Source organism: Anomaloglossus baeobatrachus, chromosome 3 (genome assembly GCF_048569485.1).
Source record: "Anomaloglossus baeobatrachus isolate aAnoBae1 chromosome 3, aAnoBae1.hap1, whole genome shotgun sequence".
Classification (NCBI taxonomy): Eukaryota; Metazoa; Chordata; class Amphibia; order Anura; family Aromobatidae; genus Anomaloglossus; species Anomaloglossus baeobatrachus.
In genome coordinates, this window is record NC_134355.1 from 287,450,662 (window position 1) to 287,475,575 (window position 24,914).

At 40.1% G+C, this 24,914-nt stretch overlaps 1 protein-coding gene across 6 annotated transcripts in view; it reads right to left on the minus strand.

The window, feature by feature from the left end:
• Positions 1-24,914, minus strand: part of LAMA2 (laminin subunit alpha 2) — a 1,231,414-nt gene that overhangs the window by 867,124 nt on the left and 339,376 nt on the right. For all 6 annotated transcript variants that reach the window (XM_075339908.1, XM_075339907.1, XM_075339906.1 and 3 more), the window contains exon 4: positions 4,255-4,497. In XM_075339908.1, coding sequence (XP_075196023.1) covers positions 4,255-4,497 — 243 coding nt within the window. The remainder of the gene's footprint in view (positions 1-4,254; positions 4,498-24,914) is intronic.

Here is a 24,914-nt window from a genome sequence, read left to right on the forward strand (position 1 = left end):
CTCATCTTTTCTGAATCTGTTCTCTACCTGTGTACTGTGTTTCATCTTGTCTCACCGGCTTTACATGTTTGGGGGCTACCTATAATCTTTGGGGAACTGCTCCAAGGCAGATTAGCTTTCCTTGTTTTTCTCTCTTTAGCAACAATTAGCTCTCCGGCTGTGTCGAGGCGACCAGGTCATCGTAGGCACGTCCCACAGCTACTTCTAGTTGTGTTGTCAGTTAGAGGTCTGCAGTCAGCTGAGTTTCCAACTACTCTGGTGATTCTCTGGATTTTCTAGTTTCTACCCCTTTGATCCTCGTCAATCACTAAATCATAACAGAAAACACCGTGGGTGCGGCCTGAACACACTCCCGAGAGCCCTACTGTGCATGTGCGGGCCAGGAAGTGTGAAGCTGGAGGAACATCAGTGCCCCTGGAACATGAAAAGCGGGGGTACTGACAAAGGAACAGGTAAAACCCTAGGATTAGACTGAGGCTGCTGGGGCAGTGGAGTTGAGCAGGGAAGACCGTCAACAATTGTGGGCTGAGAGTGCCAATTATGTGACAAATTGTTTAGCAGAGCTTATCAGTATGGAGGACTACACTTAGGGGTACTTCTCACATAGCGAGATCGCTAGCGAGATTGCTGCTGAGTCACGGTTTTTGTGACGTACCAGTGACCTCATCAGCGATCTTGCTGTGTGTGACACTAAGCAGCGACCTGGCCCCTGCTGTGAAATCGCTGATCGTTACACACAGTGCTGGGTAATTTTTTACTCGTTGCTCTCCTGCTGTAAAGCACACATTGCTGTGTTTGACAGCGAGAGAGCAACGATGTGAATGTTCAGGGAGCAGGGAGCCAGCGTCTGGAAGCTGCGGAAACTGGTAACCAAGGTGCACATCGGGTAACTAAGCAAAGCGCTTTGCTTGGTTACCTGATATTTACCTTGGTTACTAGCGTACGCCACTCTCAGGCTGCCAGTGCTGGCTCCCTGCACACGTAGCCAGAGTACACATCGGGTAACTAAGTGAAGTGCTTTGCTTAGTAACTCGATGTGTACCCTGGCTATCAGTGCAGGGAGCCAGCGCTAAGCGGTGTGTGCTGGTAACCAGGTTAAATATCGGGTAACCAAGCATAGCATTTTGCTTAGTTACCTGATATTTACCTTGGTTACCAAGCGCAGCATCGTTTCCATGAGCCGCTGCGGTCTGGTGGCTTGTCACTGGTCACTGGTGAGATCTGCCTCATTGACAGCTCACCAGCAACCATGTAGCGACAAACCAGCAATCCTAACCAGGTCATATTGTGGTCGGAATCGCTGGTACGTCGTTTAGTGAGACGGTACCCTAAGTGGTGTACCTTGAAGCTTGTGGGTTCCAATTTATAGTCTATAACAGGTCTTTAGTAATAAAAGTTTTTACATATGGAGCAAAGAGATCTTTTAGGCTCTATCTAGCCTGCAGGTCCCGGGTACAATTGGAACCCCTGTATTTATTACAGTAACACCCCTTACTACATGGCTGAAGTTTTACCAGTCCTTTATTGATACTCTCCTGCTGATAAAACAGTGATGTTATCAAAACTACAACAAGCATTCCAGTCATGAATACAACGCTGGGCCCAGGGTCCTTGTCTTTATATTATGCTGCTCTCAGATTAGGTTGCAAAAACATGTTGACAGATTCACTTTAATTACCATAGTATATTTTATAACATGTATATACAAAACAAAGATTTAAAAGGGACTTTAATATTTATGAGGTATTTGTTGGTTAGGTCATCAATGTTTGATTAGTTGGGAATGTGACACACAGCACCCTTACCAATCAGCTATTTCAGATGCCTCTGCTGGCTGGAAGTACTCAGTTGTAAAGTTGCACAGCTCAGTCAACTATATAGTAATAGTGTTGAGCGAGTAGTTAACTATTCGTACTCACTATGCTGTTGGTGAGAACTGTTCGCTACTCAAATATTCGTTCTGAGTAGCGGGCGCAATGTAAGTCAATGGGAAATACTTGCTAAGTAGCGAAAAAGGAAATCCAGCACGACATCCAATGGATAAAAATCTTCTATTTGCTTTATTAATCCATGTTAAAAGGTGAAGTTAAAATACAGACAAGGGACGCGTTTCGGAATATACGATAGGATTGTGAATAAGGAAGTATATTCCGAAACGCGTCCCTTGTCTGTATTTTAACTTCACCTTTTAACATGGATTAATAAAGCAAATAGACGATTTTTATCCATTGGATGTCGTGCTGGATTTCCTTTTTTGTATACCTTAGTGTCATGGCGGTGATTCATCTTCCTTGCACCATCTTTGGACTTCATACATACTGGTGAGCTGGATTTGAGAATTTTTTTTTCTCTTTTTGATACTTGCTAAGTAGGGAGTAACTCGAAAGCCATACTTTTTGTGCAGGTATCAAATAGTATGGCTTTTGGGTTACTCGCTACTTAGCATAGCGAGTATGAATAGCTAACTATTCACTCAACACTATATAGTAACAATGACAAGGTACTGTATATTTGTCCTGTTCAAATTAATAAGGAGTAGATGTGCAGCACCTGACTATTCTATCAACCAAGCTGTGCTGTGCAGGATAAGTACAGGGTAAGCCATCAATGTTAAAGTCCCAGCGAGCCTTTTTAAGGTTTAAAGAGAAGTTTTTACTGATATGTCTGCTTAGAAAACACTTGTATTCACCATGGAGTAACTATTCCAAAGCATCTTATCCTGTGACTTTGTGTGGAGTTGTTTTACTGTTGTTTTACTTACAGTAGAAATGTATGAATACTTTGAAAACTAAGTGATGCCATTCCATTTATGAAAGGTGTGCTGTTAAATTCTATGGCACTGCCTTAACAGTTAGAGTTATGTAAAATATTATAGAAATACACCCTATTAAGAAGGAAAATTTCATGATTCTGATTAGCGATACTCTGCCCTCCTGCAGAGCCTATTCATATATTCCTCCGGTGAACTCGTTGTTCCCGGTCGAGTCCTGTGTGGAGTGGGACGGGCCTGTTCATTGGAGCCTTGTTCCGGGTGATTGCTCTTCTTTATCTTGGAGCTATTTCACCCGGAACCCCACCAGTTGTAGTTTCTGTTTGGCAGTTTATATATCTGGTTCCCGTAAGGGACTGTCCTGATCTTGTCCCACTACCTAGTCCTCCGTACCCCTTCCTGCCTCCTCTCCTACACTGAATTGACTCCCTGGCTCCCTGACCTTTGGTTAGTTTCCTGACCCTGACTCCGCTCTCTCCCACGTATCCGATGTGTCCTTTTGGCTACCGACCTCAGCTCGTACCATGATTCCGGCTCTGGTCTCTTCCTAGCACTTGACGCGACTTCCTGCTCTACACACCCTCGACTCACACAATGACTTTGACTTCTCTCCCTCCCTCTGTTACTAACATTATCTCCTGGCTCCTGACGCCTGGTTCGTTCGACTACCCCACAAATCTCCTCTACTAGTGTGTATAGTGACTCCTAGTGGTTTTTGCGTCTCTTTACACTTGGGTGTTTGGCATCACAGAAAATAGTCTTAACCTAACACTTTACTTGTCAATTTGCTAATATATTACAAGAATTACTTTACTATTCTTATATAACATAGTATATACAAAAAGAGACATTTTAGAAGAGCTGGCGGGTCTTCGTCAAACATAGTATTCTAATATCTAAGATCATTCTTGACTACTGCATTCTTTTTATAGCTATTTGCATTCATTTTACTCAACTTAATCTTTTGTTATAAGTTAGCTCTTTTGAATATTTACCTATTATTATCATTGCATTTCAATTCTTTGTTCTACTCTAAGTGCTTTTTCACTTTTAGCCATATGTGAGAATTAGGACATTGAGACGTCTGTACAATGCATGGAAATATAAACGCATACACAAGTCTCATTAGTATACAAAGTAAATACATTTAGCAGAAGCGTATTAAACAATCACAAAACACTGCTGCCATCGCTGGCATTTCTGCATAATGTAATGAATTTTCTTTTTCAACTTTCAACTTGTGGATGCATCTTTCTGTCACCTTTGCTTCTCTATCTGTCTTCTTTGTGCTGAAACATTACTCAGTGGAAATGTAAATGCGTTTCCCAATTCAACCCCCACCCCTGCTATGTTACAGGCAATCAGAGAACACTGTCAGCCTGCAGTGTGCTGCTGTCAGGGAAATAAAACCTGTCAGTTAGAGCACGGTTAAGTCAGCTTTTGGCGCTGTCAAATCTTTACAATTGCTTCATTGCACAATTTACCTCTCCATTTTCAAGTGGGTGAATCTTTGAATAATGAGATGTACAGATAACTTCATCGTCCTGCACGTATGAGGGGATGCCAGCTCGCGGAATAATATTATACCGGGTCAAACACTCGCTGTCCGTGATGGCATAGTACTGCCATGGTTTATAAGTAACACCATCGAGAGATCTTTCTAAAATCCAGTTTCCAGGACGGGGGGAGTTTGCAGCTTTAATGATAACATAAGCAATCTGGAAAACCTGCAGAAAGAGACACAATGTTTTTTAACACATTGATACAAAACTTATATAATAAATACATATCCAGTATCAATGGTACCATGCTTCAGTTTCTTATTATGATATAGAATTCACATTTTAATCAAAAAGGCATAAATTTCATCGACATTGCAGTGTTATATTCCAATGTTCCCACATATCACAATAGCTTCCTTTAAGTTTAGCAAATAAGCTTCCACCAAGGTAACATGAATCTTTACTGAGTAAGGTGTTGTATGAAAGAACGCTCCTCCACTGATTCTTGGTTACATCAATAGCCAAAATTCTTTATTTACTCAAAGAAAGCAATGCGTTTTAACTATGACGTGGTCTTCGTCAGACATAAAATCAATGAATGGTAATAGGTGTATAAACCAGAATTTCCTCATCAATATAATAATGTATATTTGTGCATATATATATATATATATATATATATATATATATATATATATATATATATTGTCCTCCCATTGCTACTGAGTCCTGAACTTCAAAGTTTCAAGACCAGTGAGGTCCTTAATAGTCCCCTCACTGAGCAGATTTTATCAGGTCTGCTTAGAGTATCTCCCTTACTAAGGAATCTGTACCCTGTTGATGCATGGTTTCGGGAGTACTCAAAAATACTCCACCGGCAAACAACCGCCTTACCCCTCAGGTCACTGTTGCACTCTCGGCATTTGTTCCTCTCTCACTGTCACCGACTCACTGATTCACTGTCCACTGTCTGCCCCTCCCACCTGGTCATTTAGTGGACTGGATTGGCTCCACGTCTAGGCGGCCATCCATTGGTCCAACACTGGGGAAAAACAGGGATTATCTGGAGTGTTTGTGTGTTACCGGCACTGGTCTTCTGGGTCCCTGGGGGTAGGCCCTGCATCCTGGTAAGGATGTAGTACCCTGATGGCTTCAGGGGCACTAAAATTCTATCATATAATAAATATGAAATGGATTAGCATAATCAAATAAACGTGGTAACAGCATATAAGGAAAAAAAAAAAAGAATAATAACGAACAAAAAAAAATACCAAAAGCAAGGCTATTGTGAAGCATGTGCCAAATTGCACAGCTGGTAAGACAGACCACAATGTGGTAATATATAAATAATGAGTAACCAGCAAGGGCAACAGGTTAGTAGAATATAGGGATAAGCAAATGCTGTATATAATACAAAATGTATCAAACCTGTTCCTTGATAGGCCATTGTGACCTAGATTCTATATTGCCTAGCTGAAAAAAAGCCTCAAAATAAGGAAACAAAAACATTGCTGAACCATTATGAAATGAATCAAAAGATTTATAGGCCTTTTGAACTCCCAATCTCTTAGGTGCTGCTATCCATATTGATCATGGATTTTAGTGTGTTAAACAGCCAGGGAAGGCGCAGGAACCATCCTTGGCTTTGAGATTCAAGGCTTGGGTGTCAGTAAAGCTGAATCTCTGGTAGCGATCACACTGGGCACAGCTCCTGTGCCTCCATGATCACCAGGACATACCTATACATCCTAGGTCAGTAACTACCTCCCTTCTAGGGCATATAGATACATCCAAGGGCATGAAGGGGTTAAAAGCTAATGTAACCTCTTGCACGGATTTTTTTTAACGTTCATATGCTTCCTAAATGCGACGTTATGCACTTTTCTAAATAGTCTTCCATAAAGCTTTTCTACCATTTGTGGCTGCACAGTGTCAGTAAGTCCTTTAACTGAGTGTTTTGCAGACGTATTAGAAATCCCTAAGAGCAAATAAAGTTCTCCTTTCCTTCCATCTAAAGCTTGGAACGCTGTCTTCTGCTTTACTGTTTTCTATACGGAGGATTTTGAAACAAAATCTCAACCCTTACATCAGCTGCTCAAATATTGGCATAGATAGACAGACAGACAGACAGACAGATAGATAGATAGATAGAGGGATAGATAGAGGGATAGATAGAGGGATAGATAGTTAGATAGATAGCTAGATAGCTAGATAGATAGAGGGAAATATAGGGGAATAGATAGATAAATAGATAGATAAATAGATGATAGATAGATAGATACATGGATAGATAGATAGATAGAGGGATAGATAGAGGGATAGATAGTTAGATAGATAGCTAGATAGCTAGATAGAGGGAAATATAGGGGAATAGATAGATAAATAGATAGATAAATAGATGATAGATAGATAGATAGATAGAGGGATAGATAGATAGATAGATAATAGATAAATAGTTTACTTATTAACCTGCAGTTTAAAACATTACTGTAGTAGAATGGCAGCATTGCGGTTGAAAAAAATGAAAAAAATAGTACTTATTATTATTTTAATTATTTTAAGATTGACAGGACCTACCATTAATTCTGATCTCAAATCAAAGCAAGCTTAAGTATTCTCTGTTCTACTTATGTCTCAGAAAAAGCTTTAGAAAGTTGACCATGTAAACTGGTTCAATATCTGGGTCAATTTTACTATTTTTTGAAAATGCCATTATCGGCTTCTCTGTAGGAACATAAGGTAGCTTTGTTCTGAATCCTAAACTAATTAGCATTCTGAACAGACTTGCACTACACATCAACTTTCTAGTTTCCTCCTTTGGATGTCTCCCACTCCCTTTATCGGATTTCTTTCATCCTGTCACTCTGTTCTAAAACATACATGAATAATAAAAATGCATGCACATCATTACCTCAAAGAATCTGTCTCACAAGAGAAGACAAATTACATTCTTAGACATATTCACACTATTCTGGGCCTGGAATATACACTTTTTCTACCATTCATCTATCCCTGCCGGTAAGGAAAGCTATCTAGATTACTTAAGTCATACTGAGAGTATGGGTAGTTGTATCAATTGGGATTCTGTAATTTTAATGCCACAGTCATGTCTTCACCACACGTACAAAGCTACAATATTCCTATATTAAATATACAAGTTGTCATAAAGATAATTGACAAATTATCAGTTATACTTCTGCTAACCGTATAAAAGGTTATACAACTTTCCAAAGCTTAATGATGAAAAGTGAAATGTGCTGCCACTGCCTAATATGGTGCGTTTTAATGACTCACCACTTGTGAGATCTCTGCTTGCCCCCAAAAAACCTGTTTACATATAGAGCCTGAAGATATGTTCAATATATATCCTGCCCACACAGCTGATATGTGTTTTTGGAGTACATTCATATGGGAATTAAGGCTCTGTTTGCCTCATATTTAGGAATGACATTAACAATAATTTGCCTCATATACAAGTGTAAGTAGTATAGTGAGAAAAAGTCAGCATACCTTTATTTCTGATGCACAATATTTAGTTATTTACTAACACTATGCTATACAGTCATGGCCAAAAGTGTTGGCACCCTTGAAATTGTTCCAGAAAATTGAAGTATTTATCCCAAAAAATATTGCAATTACATGTTTTGTTATACACATGTTTATTTCCTTTGTATGAATTGGACCAGCACAAAAAAACAGGGTAAAAAACAAACTGGACATAATTTCACCCACAATCCCAAAAAAGGACAGGAAAAAATTGGTGTTATCAAGGCAAGGGTTTTTTTGGAGTCGGTGCAGCGGAAATAGCTGTATCAGCTGGACAGTAGTATAGGAGGAAAAATGCTGGCATCCAAATTCTATACAATCCAAATTTATTTAGAAATTCTCTTAAAAAACTTTCATTTCATAAAAACAAAACAATGCATAACAAAGAATATTCAAGTTTACACACAAATGCGTTTCAGGTCTATGTGTCCTTATTCATTGTAAAAAGTAAAAACATGTGTCCTCAGCATTATACATCACATCCTGTCCACCACATGGCAGTCAACAACCAAAATGATTGATTGCTCTCAGTGAGAGAAACAATATTATAATTTGGTAGTTGTGATACCTTTTAATGGCTAACTAAAATAAAATAAAATAGTGCAACAGAGCAAGCTTTAGAGACTCCTTACGTCTCTTCATCAGGCATGGTATGACATTTTAGATATTTTGTCATACCATTCCTGATGAAGAGACCTGAGAAGTCTTGAAAGCTTGCTCTGTAACACCATTTTATTTTATTTTAGTTAGCCATTAAAAGGTATCACAACTAAAAAATTATTATTTTGCTTCTCTCAAGGAGAGCAATCAATCATTTTTCAACTGGCTAACACGGTACCAAAACTTTTTTTCTTTTCACCAATCAACAACCAATCACTGAATTTTCCCCACAGGTCCTAAAATGATCCCAAAGATAAAAATTCAGATACATATAAATGTGTATATATATATATATATATATATATATATATATATATATATATAATAATATATACACAGTACAGACCAAAAGTTTGGACACACCTTCTCATCTTTAGAACAACTATTAAGAGGAGACTGTGCAGCAGGCCTTCATGGTAAAATAGCTGCTAGGAAACCACTGCTAAGGACAGGCAACAAGCAGAAGAGACTTGTTTGGGCTAAAGAACACAAGGAATGGACATTAGACCAGTGGAAATCTGTGCTTTGGTCTGATGAGTTCAAATTTGAGCTCTTTGGATCCAACCACCGTGTCTTTGTAGTAAAGCTGAACGGATGGACTCTACATAGCTGGTTCCCACTGTGAAGCATGGAGGAGGAGGTGTGATGGTGTGGGGCTGCTTTGCTGGTGACACTGTTGGGGATTTATTCAAAATTGAAGGCATACTATACCAGCATGGCTACCACAGCATCTTGCAGCGGCTTGCTATTCCATCTGGTTTGTGTTTAGTTGGACCATCATTTATTTTTTCAACAGAACAATGACCCCAAACACACCTCCAGGCTGTGTAAGGGCTATTTGACTAAAGCCTAGGTCACACATAGCGACGCAGCAGTGATCACGATGACAATCTGACCTTATCACGATCGCTGCTGCATCGTTACATGGTCTCTGGTGAGCTCTCAAACAGGCAGATCTCACCAGCGACCAGTGACTAGCCCCAAGCCAGCAGCAATGTGTGGAAGCGATGCTGTGCTTGGTAACTAAGGTAAATATTGGATAACCAAGCAAAGTGCTTTGCTTGGTTACCCAATATTTACATTGGTTACCAGCGCACACCGCTTAGCGCTGGCTCCCTGCACTCGTAGCCAGAGTACACATTGGGTTAATAAGCAAACCGCTTTGCTTATAGTTACCCGATGTGTACTTTGGCTACGTGTACAGGGAGCAGGCAGGCGGCTTCAAGAAGCTGCGGACGCTGGTAACGAAGGTAAATATCAGGTAACCAAGCCTTTGCTTGGTTACCCGATATTTACCTTGGTTATCAGCGTCCGCAGAAGCCGGCTCCTTGCTCCCTGCACATTCAGTTTGTTGCTCTCTCGCTGTCACACACAGCGATGTGTGCTTCACAGTGGGAAAGCAACGACCAAAAAATGGTCCAGGACATTCAGCAACAACCGGCGACCTCACAGCAGGGGCCAGGTCTTGCTGGATGTCACAAACAGCGACATCGCTAGGAAGGTCGCTGCTACGTCACAGAAAATGGTGACTTAGCAGCGATGTCGTAGTCGCTGTCGTTGTGTGTGACATGACCATAAGAAGGAGAGTGATGGGATGCTACGCCAGATGACCTGACCTCCACAGTCACCAGACCTGAACCCAATCGAGGAGTGAGCTAGACCGCAGAGTGAAGGCAAAAGGGCTAAGCATTTCTGGGAACTCCTTCAAAACTGTTGGAAAACCATTTCCGGTGACTACATCTTGAAGCTAATCAAGTGAATGCCAAGAGTATGCAAAGCAGTAATCAAAACAAAAGGTGGCTACTTTGAAGAACCTAGAATATAAGACATATTTTCAGTTGTTTCACACTTTTTTAAGTATTTCATTCCACATGTTTTCATTCATAGTTGTGATGTCTTCAATGTGAATCCACAATTTTTAGAGCCATAAAATAAAGAAAACTCTTTGAATGAGAAGGTGTGTCCAAACCTTTGGTCTGTACTGTGTATATACATATATATATATATATATATATATATATATATATATATATATATATATATATATATAATATATATATATATATATATATATATATATATATATACATGCAAATTTCAAATAAAAAAATGAAATCCATATCCCAAACCACATTTAATCATAATGGAGTATGATGTCATGTCTTTTATTTAACCCCTGTGGTATTCTGCTTTGCAAGTGGTAAATCAAACAAGACTCATGACTAAGCAGAATCCTACCAAAATCTCCTCCCCATTTCTGTAATTTAACCTTTTCAATTCCCTGAATTTTATACATGCTGATATCACCACCATGCATTGTGGAAAAATGCCTGCTCTACTGGCTAACATGTACAAAGATATATTTTACCTGCTTATAGAGGAGAATTTGACTGTGAATGTTTTACCGCCTTGGACAAATGTCTCCGGATTCTGACCTTAAGGGCCCCAATGTACAGCCAACATATTGTAAATTACAAATTTGGCATGCCATCAGATAAATTAATCCTTGAATGTTACAGTTAATATAGATTTTAATTTTAAATCTATCCCCTGTGGACGGGGAGACAAATAAATCTGCCTTTACAGCGTGGTCACAAGAAATACATTTGCTGTGACCACCCTTATCAAAACTAACAGTCTGCAGCCAATTATCCACATATAACCTATATAGTAGCCACAAATCTAACTGGCTCATGCAAAATATTTTTAAGCTTTTCATCTTGATAAAGAATGGGCAAATGTTTAGAAATTATTCCCTTAATCCTATTAAATTGAGGACTAAATTGTGTGATAAAAGTAAATTTTTGAACATTTGTCCCCTTTCCCTACATTTTGCATTTCTTTGTCTTTCAAAATGTCCTCTCTATTCCTATATTTAATATAGTTCCTGGCCCTATTGAGCATGCAATTTGGATCCTTTCTGGCTATTAAACTATCCTGAACTGTATCAATTTCAGTTGACAATTTCTCCACCTCTGTGGTATTTTTTTTTATCCTGATCATCTCTCCTACAGGGATATTTTTCACTATATGTTTAGCATGACAGGATGTATTATTATTATTATTATTATTATTATTATTTATTTATAGAGCACCATTAGTTCCATGGTGCTGTACATGAGAAGGGGGTTACATACAAAATACATCTACAAGTTACAGTAGACAGACTAGTACAGAAGGAAGAGGGCCCTGCCCTTGCGGGCTTACATTCTATAGGATTATGGAGAGGAGACAGTAGGTGGGGTGTAGATGGGGCGGCAGCTCCGCACGGTGGTGGGGCAGCAGCTCCGCGCGGTGGTGGGGGCGGCAGCTCCGCACGGTGGTGGGGCGGCAGCTCCGCACGGTGGTGGGGCGGCAGCTCCGCACAGTGGTGAAGCAGTGAGGTCATTGAAGGTTATAGGCATTTCTGAACAGATGAGTCTTTAGGTTCCGTTTGAAGTTTGCAAGTGTAGTAGATAGTCTGACGTGTTGAGGCAGTGAGTTCCAGAAGACGGGATGTTCGGGAGAAGTCTTGGAGGCGGTTGCATGAGGAGCGAATGAGAGAGGAAGAGATCTTGGGAGGACCGGAGATTACATTTTGGAGTGTAGCGAGATATTAGTTCAGAGATATATGGAGGAGACAATTTGTGGATGGCTTTGTAAGTCAGTATTAGTAGTTTGAATTGGATACGATGGAAGATTGGGAGCCAGTGAAGGGACATGCAGAGAGGAGAAGCGGGGTGGTAGTGAGGCGAGAGGTGGATCAGTCGGGCAGCAGCATTAAAGATGGACTGAAGAGGGGCGAGCGTGTTAGCAGGGAGACCACATAGGAGGATGTTGCAGTAGTCGAGGCGGGAGATTATGAGAGCATGCACTAGCATTTTTGTAGATTGAGAATTGATGAAGGGACGGATTCTGGAAATATTTTTGAGTTGAAGACGACAGGAGGTGGTGAGGGATTGAATGTGTGGTATGAAGGACAAGGCAGAGTCAAAGGTCACTCCGAGGCACCGAACTTTGGGTGCAGGGGAGAGCTTGATGTTATTTATTGTAATAGATAGATCAGGTAGAGAGTGTAGGTGAGATGGAGGAAAGATGATCAGCTCAGTTTTGGCCACATTGAGCTTTAGGAAGCGAGAGGAGAAGAAGGAAGATATAGCAGATAGGCACTCTGGGATTCTGGACAGCAGAGATATGACATCTGGACCAGAGAGGTAGATCTGAGAGTCATCGGCATATAAGTGGTACTGGAAGCCATGGGACTTTATGAGTTGTCCCAGGCCAAATGTATAGATAGAAAAAAATAATGGTCCCAGGACAGAGCCTTGAGGGACACCAACAGAGAGAGGATGGGATGAAGAGGTTGTGTGGGAGTGGGAGACACTAAAAGTGCGGTTGGAGAGGTATGAAGAGATCCAAGAGAGGGCGAGGTCTCTGACACCAAGGGAAGAGAGGATCTGTAGTAGGAGGGAGTGGTCAACAGTGTCAAAAGCTGAGGATAGGTCTAGAAGTAGGAGTATAGAGAAGTGGTTGTTAGCTTTGGCAATAATAAGTCATTTGTGATTTTTGTCAGGGCAGTTTCAGTGGAATGATGTGGACGGAAGCCGGACTGTAGGTTGTCAAAGTGAGAGTTAGAGGAGAGGTGGGAGGAGAGTTCAGCATGGACGTGCTGTTCCAGGAGTTTTGAGGCGAATGGGAGTAGCGATATGGGGCGATAGCTGGCAGCAGAGGTTGGGTCGAGGGAAGGTTTCTTTAGGATGGGTGTGACTGTTGCATGTTTAAAGGCAGAAGGGAAGGTACCAGTCGTTAAAGATAGGTTGAAGAGATGGGTTAAGGCTGGAATTAGGATAATGGTGAGGTTGGGGAGGAGGTGGGTTGGGATGGGATCACATGCGCAGGTGGTGAGGTGCGCTTTTGAGAGAAGATGTGCAAGCTCTTCTTCGGTGATAGTAGAGAGGACGTTTATGGGGGAGGAGCAGTGGTCTGTTATATGAAGGGGTTGTGGTGGTTGAGCAGAAAAGACTTGTCTGGTTTGGTCGATCTTTTCTTAGCCATAAGTGTAGAATTTGTAGCCATGCTCTCCCTAAATGGCTTAAATAAAATAGTATCTTGCATAGCTCTGCTCAAAGAGACATCTAAGTAAAAATGTGACTTAGTCCTCAATTTAATAGGATTAAGGAAATAATTTCTAAACATCTGCCCATTCTTTATCAAGATGGAAAGCTTAAAAATATTTTGCATGAACCAGTTAGATTTGTGACTACTAGATCTCCAACATTACAGAATATGTTGTCTCCTAGTCTTTTTTGCAAGAGTATAGTGGTAATGTGGTTAATTGGTCGCAGACTCTTGGTTTTGTTAAGTATTGTCACGGCAAATGTATTTGTTGTGACCACATTGTAAAGGTGGATTTTTTTGCCTCCCCATCCACAGGGGATAGATTTAAAATTAAAATTTATATTAACTGTAACACTCAAGGATTCATTTATCTTAAGGAATGCAAACTTTGTAATTTGCAATATGTTGGCTGTATGTCGGGGCCACTTAAGGTCAGAATCCGGGGACATTTGTCAGATGCGGTAAAAAACTCACAGTCAAATGCTCCGCTATAAGCAGGCATTTTTCCACAATACATGGTGGTGATACCAGAATGTGTAAAATTCAGAGAATTGAAAAGGTTAAATTACAGACACGGGGTGGAGATTTTGATAGGATTCTGCTTAGTCGTGAGTCTCATTGAATAGGGTGTTTTCCCTTGGACACCAGCACTATTTGGGTCTGCAGTGTGCTATTTATCAACAGGATTCCCTCTTTGAATCATCCATTAGGCTACAGAGGGTTTTCCTGAACCACCATTGTAGTTTACTATTGGTCTCCTGAGGAACCCACTTCGGGGAGAAACTCGTTGAGGCTTGAAATTACCATTTTATTCACATCAATGAGATATGTTTTTGAATTTTCCTCCCTACTGTCCACCTGCCATGCCAATTTGTTTGTTGCACTTATCTTAGGCACTGCATCTTTTTTCCGGCAGGGACTTCAGGGGCAGCAGGGAAAGTCGTCGCAGAGTGGGGGCGCCATATCGCATTTTTAGGGTGCCAACTCCCGCTGTTAGGCAGTGCACAGATAGGTGCAGCTATTGAGGGCTAGCAATCTATCCTGTGCACTTTTAGTAATCACGGTGTGGCTTTAAGTGATTTAATAAAGTATTTAAGTTTTATAGGGACAGTCTATGTGCATGTGTTAGATGTGAGTCTTGGTGGATTTACCACTTGCAAAGCAGAATACCGCAGGGGTTAAATAAAAAAACATTACATTATACTCCACTATGATTGAATGTACTTTGATATATGTTTTTCATTTATTTATATGAAATATGCATGGATATATATATATATATATCTATATATAAAAGTCTGAATTTATATCTTTGGGAAAATTTCAGGACCTGTGGGAAAATTTTGTGATTGGTTGTTGACTGACATGTGGTGGACAGGATGTGATGTAAAATACTGAGGACTCATGGTTTTACTTATACAATGAATAAGGACACGTAGATCCGAAACGTGTTTGTGTGTAAACTTGGATTTTCCTTGTTTTGCGTTTTTTTTTGTTTTTATGAAATTAACGTTTTTAAGAGAATTTCTAAATAAATTTGGATTTTATAGAATTTGGATGGCAGAATTTGTCCTCCTCCTATACTACTGCCCAGCTGACACGGCTGTTTTCCGCTACACAGTTCCATGACTGGATTGGTGTGCTGACTCCAAAAAAAACCTTGCCTTGATACAAACAATTTTTTCCTGTCCTTTGTTGGGATTTTGGGTGAAATTATGTCCAGTTTGCTTTTTTCCCTCTGTTTTTTTTTTGTGTTGTTCCAATGCACACAAAGGAAAGAACATGTGTATAACAAAACGTGCAATTGCAATAAATTTGTTGTTTTTTTGCTTCTATGAAATTAAAATTTTAAAGAGAATTTCTAAATAAATCTGGATTTCATGTAATTTGGATGCCAGAATTTTTCCTCCTCCTATAAAATTGTTCTTACTCTCAACTTAATATTTATTTCCATATCTCTTGGAATAAATAAATAAAACCAATTGCTTCCTGTAAGCATCAGCAAGCTTCTAAAACCTCTCAAATGCAATTTGTGGACCACTCTTCTTTAAAAAATTGCTTCTAGTCTTTCATATTTGAGGGCTGCCTTCTCCCAATAGCAGTTTTAAGATCTCTCCACAGGTGTTCAATAGAATTTAGATCCAGACTCATTGCTGGACACTCCAGTGCTGTGTTTCCATCCATTTGTGGGTGCTTTTAAAGTATGTTTGGGGTCATTAACCTACTAAAAGATCCGTGACCTAAGACGCAAAGCTTACTTTGTGACCCAAAATCCTTTTTAATGTTCAGATTTCATAATGTCTTGCACATAATCAAAACAGCCAGCGCAAGAGACACCAAAACAACCCCCAAATTTTTTTTTAAACCTCCACCATATTTTCCTGTAGGTACTATATTCTTTTCTTTGTTGGTCTAAGTTTGCTTTCAATCAATAGTAGAATAATGTGCTTTGCCAAAAAGCTCTATCTTGGTTTAACCTGTCCACAAGATGCTTTCTCAGAAAGATTTTGGCTTACTTAGGTACATTTTGAAAAACTGCAGTCCAGATTTTTTATGTCTCTGTTGTCCACAGTAGGGTCCTCCTGGGTCTCCTGTCTTAGCGTTTCATTTCATTCATATGTCGAATGGAGAATATGTTCAAAGGAGAACATGATTTGTTGTGATATATAGTAATACTATGGTATTACTGTACTGTATATAACACAAGCAATCAGAAGTTTGAAGGCTGAAGTGATCTTTGAGGACTTTAAATACAGTGAAAAGCAAAAAAAAATATTAAAAAAATCTGAAAAAACAGTTCAAACATAACATAAATCCTTTTTCCCTCCTTTAAAAATAAAGATAATAATTAAAAGTAAAAAAAAGTACATGTGTTATGGCCATATTTACAAAGGTCCAAACTATCAAAATATAAAAAAAATTAACATGGTTGTTAAACAAAAAAAATGTAAAAACACCAAAATGAATTTGTGGGGGTTTCTGCAATACCACAAAAAATGCTGTACCAAGAAATCAAAATGTCATATCTATCCCAAACTGGTATCAATAAAAATGTTGCCTCCCAAAAATGAAAATTTTACAGGTCTCAGAAAATGGCAACACAACCCCGCTTAGATTGGGTATGTCTCACTTTATATTTTGGAAACATGCCTGCTGTTCCCACATTTTCCTGTATGTGGCGAACAACCCATTTCTTTTAACCCACCAAAAATAATTATTATGACTGTGTACAAATTTAAATATAAGCCAAAAAAAATCAATTTTTGACCCCAAAGTGGTGCCCTGCTCTAGCAGTGTGAAATTTTGCTTTGAAATATTGTTTAGAAGTGTATTGGGTAGTGGCGACGCATTTACAACTACAATGCCTCCATTTATTCCCAAATTAGCAGCACACTACCCTGGATGATTGACAGATCAATTGCCTTCACCAGAGCAAAGGACCGGTCAATCAACTACTTACCTCTTGTACAGGTGCCATTCCAGTGGTGTTCGGGCTTGCGGTGCCAGGGCTCACGTGTGGTTGTAATGTCACAAGAGCCCTGCGTCCAATCACCGTTGGCTTTCTTTTCACCTCTTTTGGACAAAACAAGTTAATCAACAGGAAGTGAGCACTGCAGCTGCGCACATTTCCAGTTGATTGCTCGTTTTGTCTGATGGTGGGGAGATAGAAGATGGCGCTGATGGGACGTGGTGCTCGCATAACATCACAACCCTAAGTGAGCCCCAGTACAGCAAGTCCAGACCTTGCTGGCGTTGTGCCAGTACAGGAGGTAAGTATAGTCTTTATTATTTTACATGAGGGAAATATGAGGAATCCATAAGGGGGTTGTCCTAGTAGTGGACAACACCTTTAAATAAATGACCAGTTTGAAGTCTAACAGGTGAATTGCCACCCATTGTGGAAGCCAAAGAGAATAGAGAAGGTAATAGTAATGGTAGATTGACTACATTGTTATGACTTTACCGGTATTACCGGTGTTACTGTTATCGTTGCACTCATTTCTATGTAAATCACTTGTGGAGATTGTCTTATCCATACAAGTACTCTACTTATGTAGAGTTGTTATTGGATAGTTATGTGCATCACATAAAAAAGTATAAAGCTATAATAGTTCATTAACAGCCTGAAGACAGAATTATTTGTTTCATCATCTTGATCAAGGCACAAGAAGTAATGCCCAAGTGTAATTTCAGTGTATCTCGTCTCTTAGATAGTTTATAGGGCCCACTTCAAAGCTATACATCAATACAAAGCATGCTAAAGACTTCTCTTTGACATGGTAAGTATCATCTCAGCTCCTGCCTTTTATTCATGGGGCTTTTGAAGTGACAAAAAGTTATTTACATTTAATTCAGTTGGGGAACACATTACATTTGCTTCAACATGGCTCTTTCAACAGCTTAACTGAAAGAATACAGGATGAAATACGGGAAAATTCCTTTTGGTATGTGTAGGAAAATGACACTGAAAATCAGGCTTCCAGGGTTTTTTTTCAATTTTAAAGTACCTAACCAAATGTAGCTCCATAAATATGGGTATACTAGTAATACCAGGCGCCTGTATACAGGGTCACCTGTTTTAGTCAGCAGGTTTACATATGCTTTCTTAAGGTCCCTAACAAATCATATATTTGGAATAGTGTGGAGATCAGTGATATAATATGCAAGCAAAGATAAATGGAGACAGACGGGCACTGTAGCCGCAGGTAAGTACTCACAGATCATAGTTCTACTGAATAACGGACTTCAAGCAGTCCACGGTGGTGCTCAGCCAATGTTGCAGGAGAAGTCAGATGAATCCAAAGAGGAAAGGAAGGCGGCACTTCACAGTGGGGTTCTGTAGTTTTTATTGTGCAATCATATGAAAGTTACATAGGTGTGGAGGGAGGGGTGCAGGTGCGCTGGATGACGGCCGTTTTGCACTGAGGCTAAGTGCTTCCACGGGTCTTGCTTGGACCCGTGGAAGTACTTAGCCTCAGTGCGAAACTGCCGTCGTCCGGCGCAACTGCACTACTCCCTCCCCACCTATGTAACTTTCATATGATTGCACGTTAATAACTGCAGAACCCCACTGTGAAGTGCCGCCTTACTTCCTTCTTTGGATTCATCAGTAATATAATACTTATCCTCTATGTAAGATGTGTGAATTGTTTTGTATTACAGTATATGAGAAGAGGAAAATTGAATATACTCAAGTCACAATTTAATAAAATCCCATGTGGAGAAAATGAGATATTTTTAAGTGAACATTGCATAAGTGATTTTTTTTCTGGTCTCTGTATAAGGATTCAATAATGGCTTTGACCAATTCAATTCTCTGTTCCACTGAGTATAGTTGAAAAAAAGACACAAGTTCATTAAGCTCAGCTGAAGGATGGAGGAGGTTATATGGAAGGGGTATAGGTACAACCATAATGTATGAACCAACTGCTTATTTTTTTCTATAGATTGCAACTATAAATTGGCTGAATCAACAATTAGAACAAATAATTTTGTAATCAATTACTTATAGGAAACCTGACACCAGGTTTTTGCTATACAGTTGTGCTCAAAAGTTTGGTCAAAGATGAATGCAGCACATTATCAGCAAATACTGGAGGCAAATTTGCAGTCATCAGCCCAGAAGCTGTGCATGGGATGTACTTGGACGTTCCAACATGACAACAATCCAATAAAAAAGGCCAAGTTGACCTGTCATTGGCTACAGCAGAACAAAGTGAAGGTTCTGGAGTGGCCATCTCAGTCTCCTGACCTCAATATCATTGAGCCACTCTAGGGAGAACTCAAGGGTGCAGTTCATACAAGAAAGCCCAGGAATTTACAGGAACTGGAGGCTATTTGCCAAGAAGAATTAGCAGATTTACCATCTGAGAAAATAAAGAGCCTCATCCACAACTACCACAAAAGACTTCAAGCTGCCATTGATGTTAGAGGGGGCAATACATAGTATTATAAACTGGGGTATGTAAACTTTTGATCAGGGTCATTTGGATGTTTTTGGTTTTCATTCTGATTTAAAAAGAAAAAACAAAGTAGTTTGACAATAAATGGCTTCACCCAATCACTAAACATGAGTGGAAAAAACGTTTTTGTGCTACCATTCATATTTTTTGAAAAAAGGCCAAGAAAGCAAAAAAATCTGCCAGAGTATGTAAACCTTTGAGTACAACTGTATAATCTAAGAGAAACATGATGTAGTGGCAGAAACCCTGATTCCAGAAATGTTTCACTTCTGGGCTGCTTGCTGTCATTTTGAAAAAAATACTATTTTCTCTTCTGTTGATTTATCAGTTCAATAAATACTGAGCTCTGTATAACTCCACCCACATCACTGATTGGCAGCATACTGCGTACACTGTATAGTGGCAGAAAGCAGTGGTGGGGGATTAATTGGAGCAGAAGGACTACATGGTACAAGACAGCTAGTCCTCTACTAATAATGTTCTACTCTCTATGCTGCTCTCATTATCTGTTTTTACTGCAGAGCTGATATCACATCAACAGCAGTGCACACAACTGAGCTCATCATCTCTGCAGATGTATTTGACATGAGACTCTGAGCTCAATGATTGTCTAGCTCGCTGTGGGGACTCAACTACACATTTTTATTATTTTTATATGGCATTTTTCTTGAACTCCTTAGAGACTTACTGGTCAATTTCTGCTTTAGCTGATTTGATTGATTTGATTAATTTTATTCATCTGATAACAGAGTTTCCTAGCTAGAGCTTAGCCCTCAGTTTGATATGTTCAAATCCCTTTTTTTATTTAATTTATCACCTTTCTAACAAGTGTAGACCACATCAGGTTTAACATTTGTCATGTATGGTTGTCACTTATAGGAATACATTTTCCAGTCTGATTGATCAATATAGATTTAAAGTCAGTGGCGCAACTAGGGTGCGATGAGTCCCGGTGCGAAATTTTGACCTGGGCCCCCCTCTGGACGTTGGTCAGATGAATGAGCACCTATAGCATTTTAAATCCTATAAAGACATATTAATTGCCCCTCCCCCCCTTCATTATGCAGTAATGTCTCCAAACTTGGTACATATGTCCCCCATACTGGTATATATGTCCCCATACTGGTATATATGTCCCCATCCTGGTATATATGTCCCCCATCCTTGTAGACATGGCATATAATGTCCACATCCTGGTATATATTTATCCAATCCTGGGCCCATCCTGGTAAAAATGACGCTCATTCTGGGCCCATCCTAGTATATATGTTCCTCATCGTGGTATATATGTCCTCTATCCTGGTGTATATGACCCTCATACTGGTATATTTATATATATATATATATATATATATATATATATATATATATATATATATATATATATATATATATCCCATCCTGGTATATATGGTCCGGAACTGTCTCTAACGCATAATTGAAAAAATAAAAATAATTTAAAAAAAATTCTACTTATCTTCCCTCCGCTCCCACATCTCCCAGTGTCCTCTGTAGCGAGTGCAGAGTGGCCTGCAGCTGACATTGGAGTGCATGCCATGATGGATAACAACACTGTCATGTGCTGCTCCCAGTCACAGTATAGATGTCAGCTGCCAGCCACTGTTTGGCCAGCAGGGTGTATCACAGTGCAGGGATTCGGCAGGTCTATGTGCTATGATGCATTTCAGCTGGATGTGCAACCTCAGACGCACAGCTGAAGTAGGAGCTGAGGTTGGCGTGTACAATTTGTGGATGAACGATCTCTACGTGGGTGATCGTTACGCCCCTGCCTGCTCTCCTCACCCCATCCACCAACTATTGGTTGCTCAAGTTAGCGCATGTATTGTAAAGATAAAGCACCCTCCCAGGACATACTGCATCAAATCTACTTTAGGCTATGTGCTCCATGTTTGGAGGAAAAAAACAGCTGAAAAAACGCACTATTTTTTTATTGTGTTTGCGCGTTTTTTCACTTGCTTGTTTTTAAGTCATGGCGATCACGGGGGTTCAAGCGCTATATCCCCGTGGGTGCCTGATCTTACAGCCAGGACCAGGCTCTCGGGGCCAGGAGCAATGCCCGTGCCGCCCCTGGTAGTTTAACTCTCTAAATGCTGCAATCAGTGCGATTGCTGCATTCAGGAGGCAGGGAGAGGCATTGCTTACCTTTCCTGATGATCAGGTCCCTGTAATGCAATCACGGGGACCCAATCGCTGCCATAGTAACCTTCGGTCATCACTATGATGATTCCGAGTTATTGAGGTATTGATCGCTTCACAGACCAGGACACCTAAGTCACCAGAGTTCCCTGCAGCCAAGTCCTGCGGTAAAGATCATGAGATGAGGAAATGGCTGCAGGAAGCCCCAGTGATGTAAAAAAAAATAAAAGCATATAAGGCACAAAAAAAATCAACGTGGACATTACAAATGCGTTTTTTCCAGCGTTTTTCACTGACTCCATTGAAGTCAATTGGTGAAAAAGCAGGAAAAAACGCAGAAACAACTGACACGCTGCTTCTTTTTTCAGCAACAAAAAGTGCAAGGAAAACAGAAGCAATGTTAGCACAGCGAGTCAGGATTCTCATAGACTTTTGCTGGGAGGATTTTTCCTTGCTTCTATTGCTTAAAAAAGCAAGAAAAAAACGCATGAAAAAAGCCCTGTGGGCAGAAAGCCATCTGTGTATGTAGCTGAGCAGCGCACAGTAATTTAGATACAGGACCTGGCTGCCTTCAACAAACTGCTGCAAATACTTCCCCCACTGGTCACATTGTGACTGATTCTGTGGGCTGGCGACCCCATCACCTTATCAACCTCATCCTCCACACCCCCCCTCCCCACCAACAAATACCAAAGTGTCCAAAGCAGCACGGTGAATGGTTTACATTAAGATAATAGAACGTAAAAAAGATCAGATAAACTGTCCTGCAGTACAGCCTTACCCCTGCTCCACATGGTCACATATAAGTAAAGGAACAGACGCTGTCAGTGACTTCACAGAGTGAGTGGAAGGGAGGCAGAGTAACTATACAGCCATGCCTGTGCTGCTGGGATGGAGAGGCACGGTAAGTGCTACAAACATGTGCCAGTCAGACTGCACTGCTGTCCCTCACTTGATATATCTCCTGCAGAGGCTGGCAGCACACTGTACAGGAATCACAAAGGCTGGAGGGGGGGGAAATCAGCGCTTCCCGGCCGCTCCTACTGAAAGTGCAGGAACAGCGCAGATCCTCTCTCACTGACAGGAGCGGCTGCTGATCAGCAGGGAGATGCCGGGCCCCTAACCCTGCGGGCCCTGCAACCGAAGTAGTTATGCCCCTGTTTAAAGTGTTCCAATTTCTAATTTCTATCACTATTGTATAATAGCTATTTAAAAGTCAATAAATGGAAGTGCAGCCTTCAACTTTGAGAAATTGGATTTTATTATTATTAACCGAATCGCCCGAAAGCCTGTTTTCACCTTATTAACCAGATTAATATTTTTCAATTCTGACCAGTGTCACTTTATGATGTTATAACTCTAGAATGCTTCCATGGATCCCAGTGATTCTGAGAGTGGTTTTTTTCATGACATGTTTTACTTTATGTTAATGGTAAGTTTTGGGTGATACAAATTACAATTATTTATAAAAATATCAAAAATGTAACAAAAAATGTGAAAATTTTGCAATTTTCACTCTTTGAATTTTTATTAAAAAAAGAAGCCAGCACAACTTCTAAACTGTACTTATTAATAAATGGAGATTTTTGGCAAAAAATTGCAATCTTTTGAGCTACCCCGCCACGTCACGGCAAATATCAATCATGGGGCAGTCACGTTTGCGTCCTACGGCATAGAAAAGCATCAGGTAAGTGTTGTTTCTAACAGATAAACAATTCTGCTTTTAAATGTATGAGGCCGCATGGCACCCATTAAATAAAATAAATTATTTCAGAGTAGGACTGCCCCGTGAGATTTGCCGTGGCGTGCCGGGGTGGCTCAAGGGATTGCAATTTTTTGCCAAGGGTCTCCATTTATTAATAAGTACAGTTTAGAAATGGTGCTGGCTTCTTTTTCTAATTTGAATTTTTATGCCCTTAATCCATATAGTTAATATTATTATTATTAATAAATAACATTTGCCATATTACCACTTTATATCAGCCCCATTTTTTGTAACATATTTGTTTTTATACAAAGTTGTAAGGGTTAAATGTTTATCAGCCATTTTTAATTTTTGCAACAAATTTTAGAAATCCATTTTTTAGGGACCACATTGTATTTGAAATTTTTTTGAGGGGCACATGGGACAGAAAATACTGAAAATGTACATGATTTTAAAAATTGCACTGCTAAACGTTCTCAAAGCCACATTCAATAAGTTTATTACCTTTTTAGGTACTTTTTTGGATTTGGTTATACAAAAGGATGAGGGGGGTAAGATCCATACATTTACCCATCGCAAACCTACAGCGACCAACTCCCTATTGAAGTGGGACAGCCATCATCCCCTTCCCCTGAAGAGAGGTATCCCTAAGGGGCAATTTCTGCGGATACGCAGAAATTGCTCAAGGGAAGAGGATTTTAAGACACAGGCCTCGGATCTTTTTGGTTGATTTTTAGACCGTGGTTATCCTAAAAAGATTATTCAGCACTCCTATGGCCTTGCAAAAAATACTAATAGACATAGTCTCATGGTTCCTCGGACACGTGAAAATGATTGTAATATCACACGTATCATTGGTACATACGATGCACAATCTGAAAGAGTCTTTTCAGTGATAAAAAAGCACTGGAAGATCCTGAGGGCTGACCCCGATTTGGTAAAATACATTAATAAATCCCCTAGTATTACTTACAGACGGGGTCGTACCCTAGGTGATAAACTGGTGCATAGCATGTACCAGGGACCTAGACCACAGGGAACATGGCTAGATAGACGCATCTGTGGGATGTTTCGCTGTGGAAATTGTAAATACTGTGGATCTATGGAACAATGCAAAAGGGTGATTAGTGCAGCCACGGGGAAAACCTTCTTTTTACGCGATTTTGGTAACTGTAAAACCTCCGGAGTTGTCTATAGGGCCACCTGTACTTGCCCTATGGACTATATAGGGAAGACCCTGAGAGAACTCCGGAGGCGGGTAGGCGAACATTTCTCGGATATCAGGAATGGACGAGATACATCAATTTCTCGCCATATCAATACGATCCATGGGGGAGATATGGCTCATGTTCGTTTTTCTATTCTGGAGGTGGTGAAGCCTAGTCCTAGGGGAGGTGACTTTGATAGGATATTATTGCAGAAGGAATCAGCTTGGATATTCAAAATGGGATCTTTGACCCCAGGAGGGCTGAATGAACAGCTCTCCTTTAGCTGTTTTCTCCCCACCTAGAATT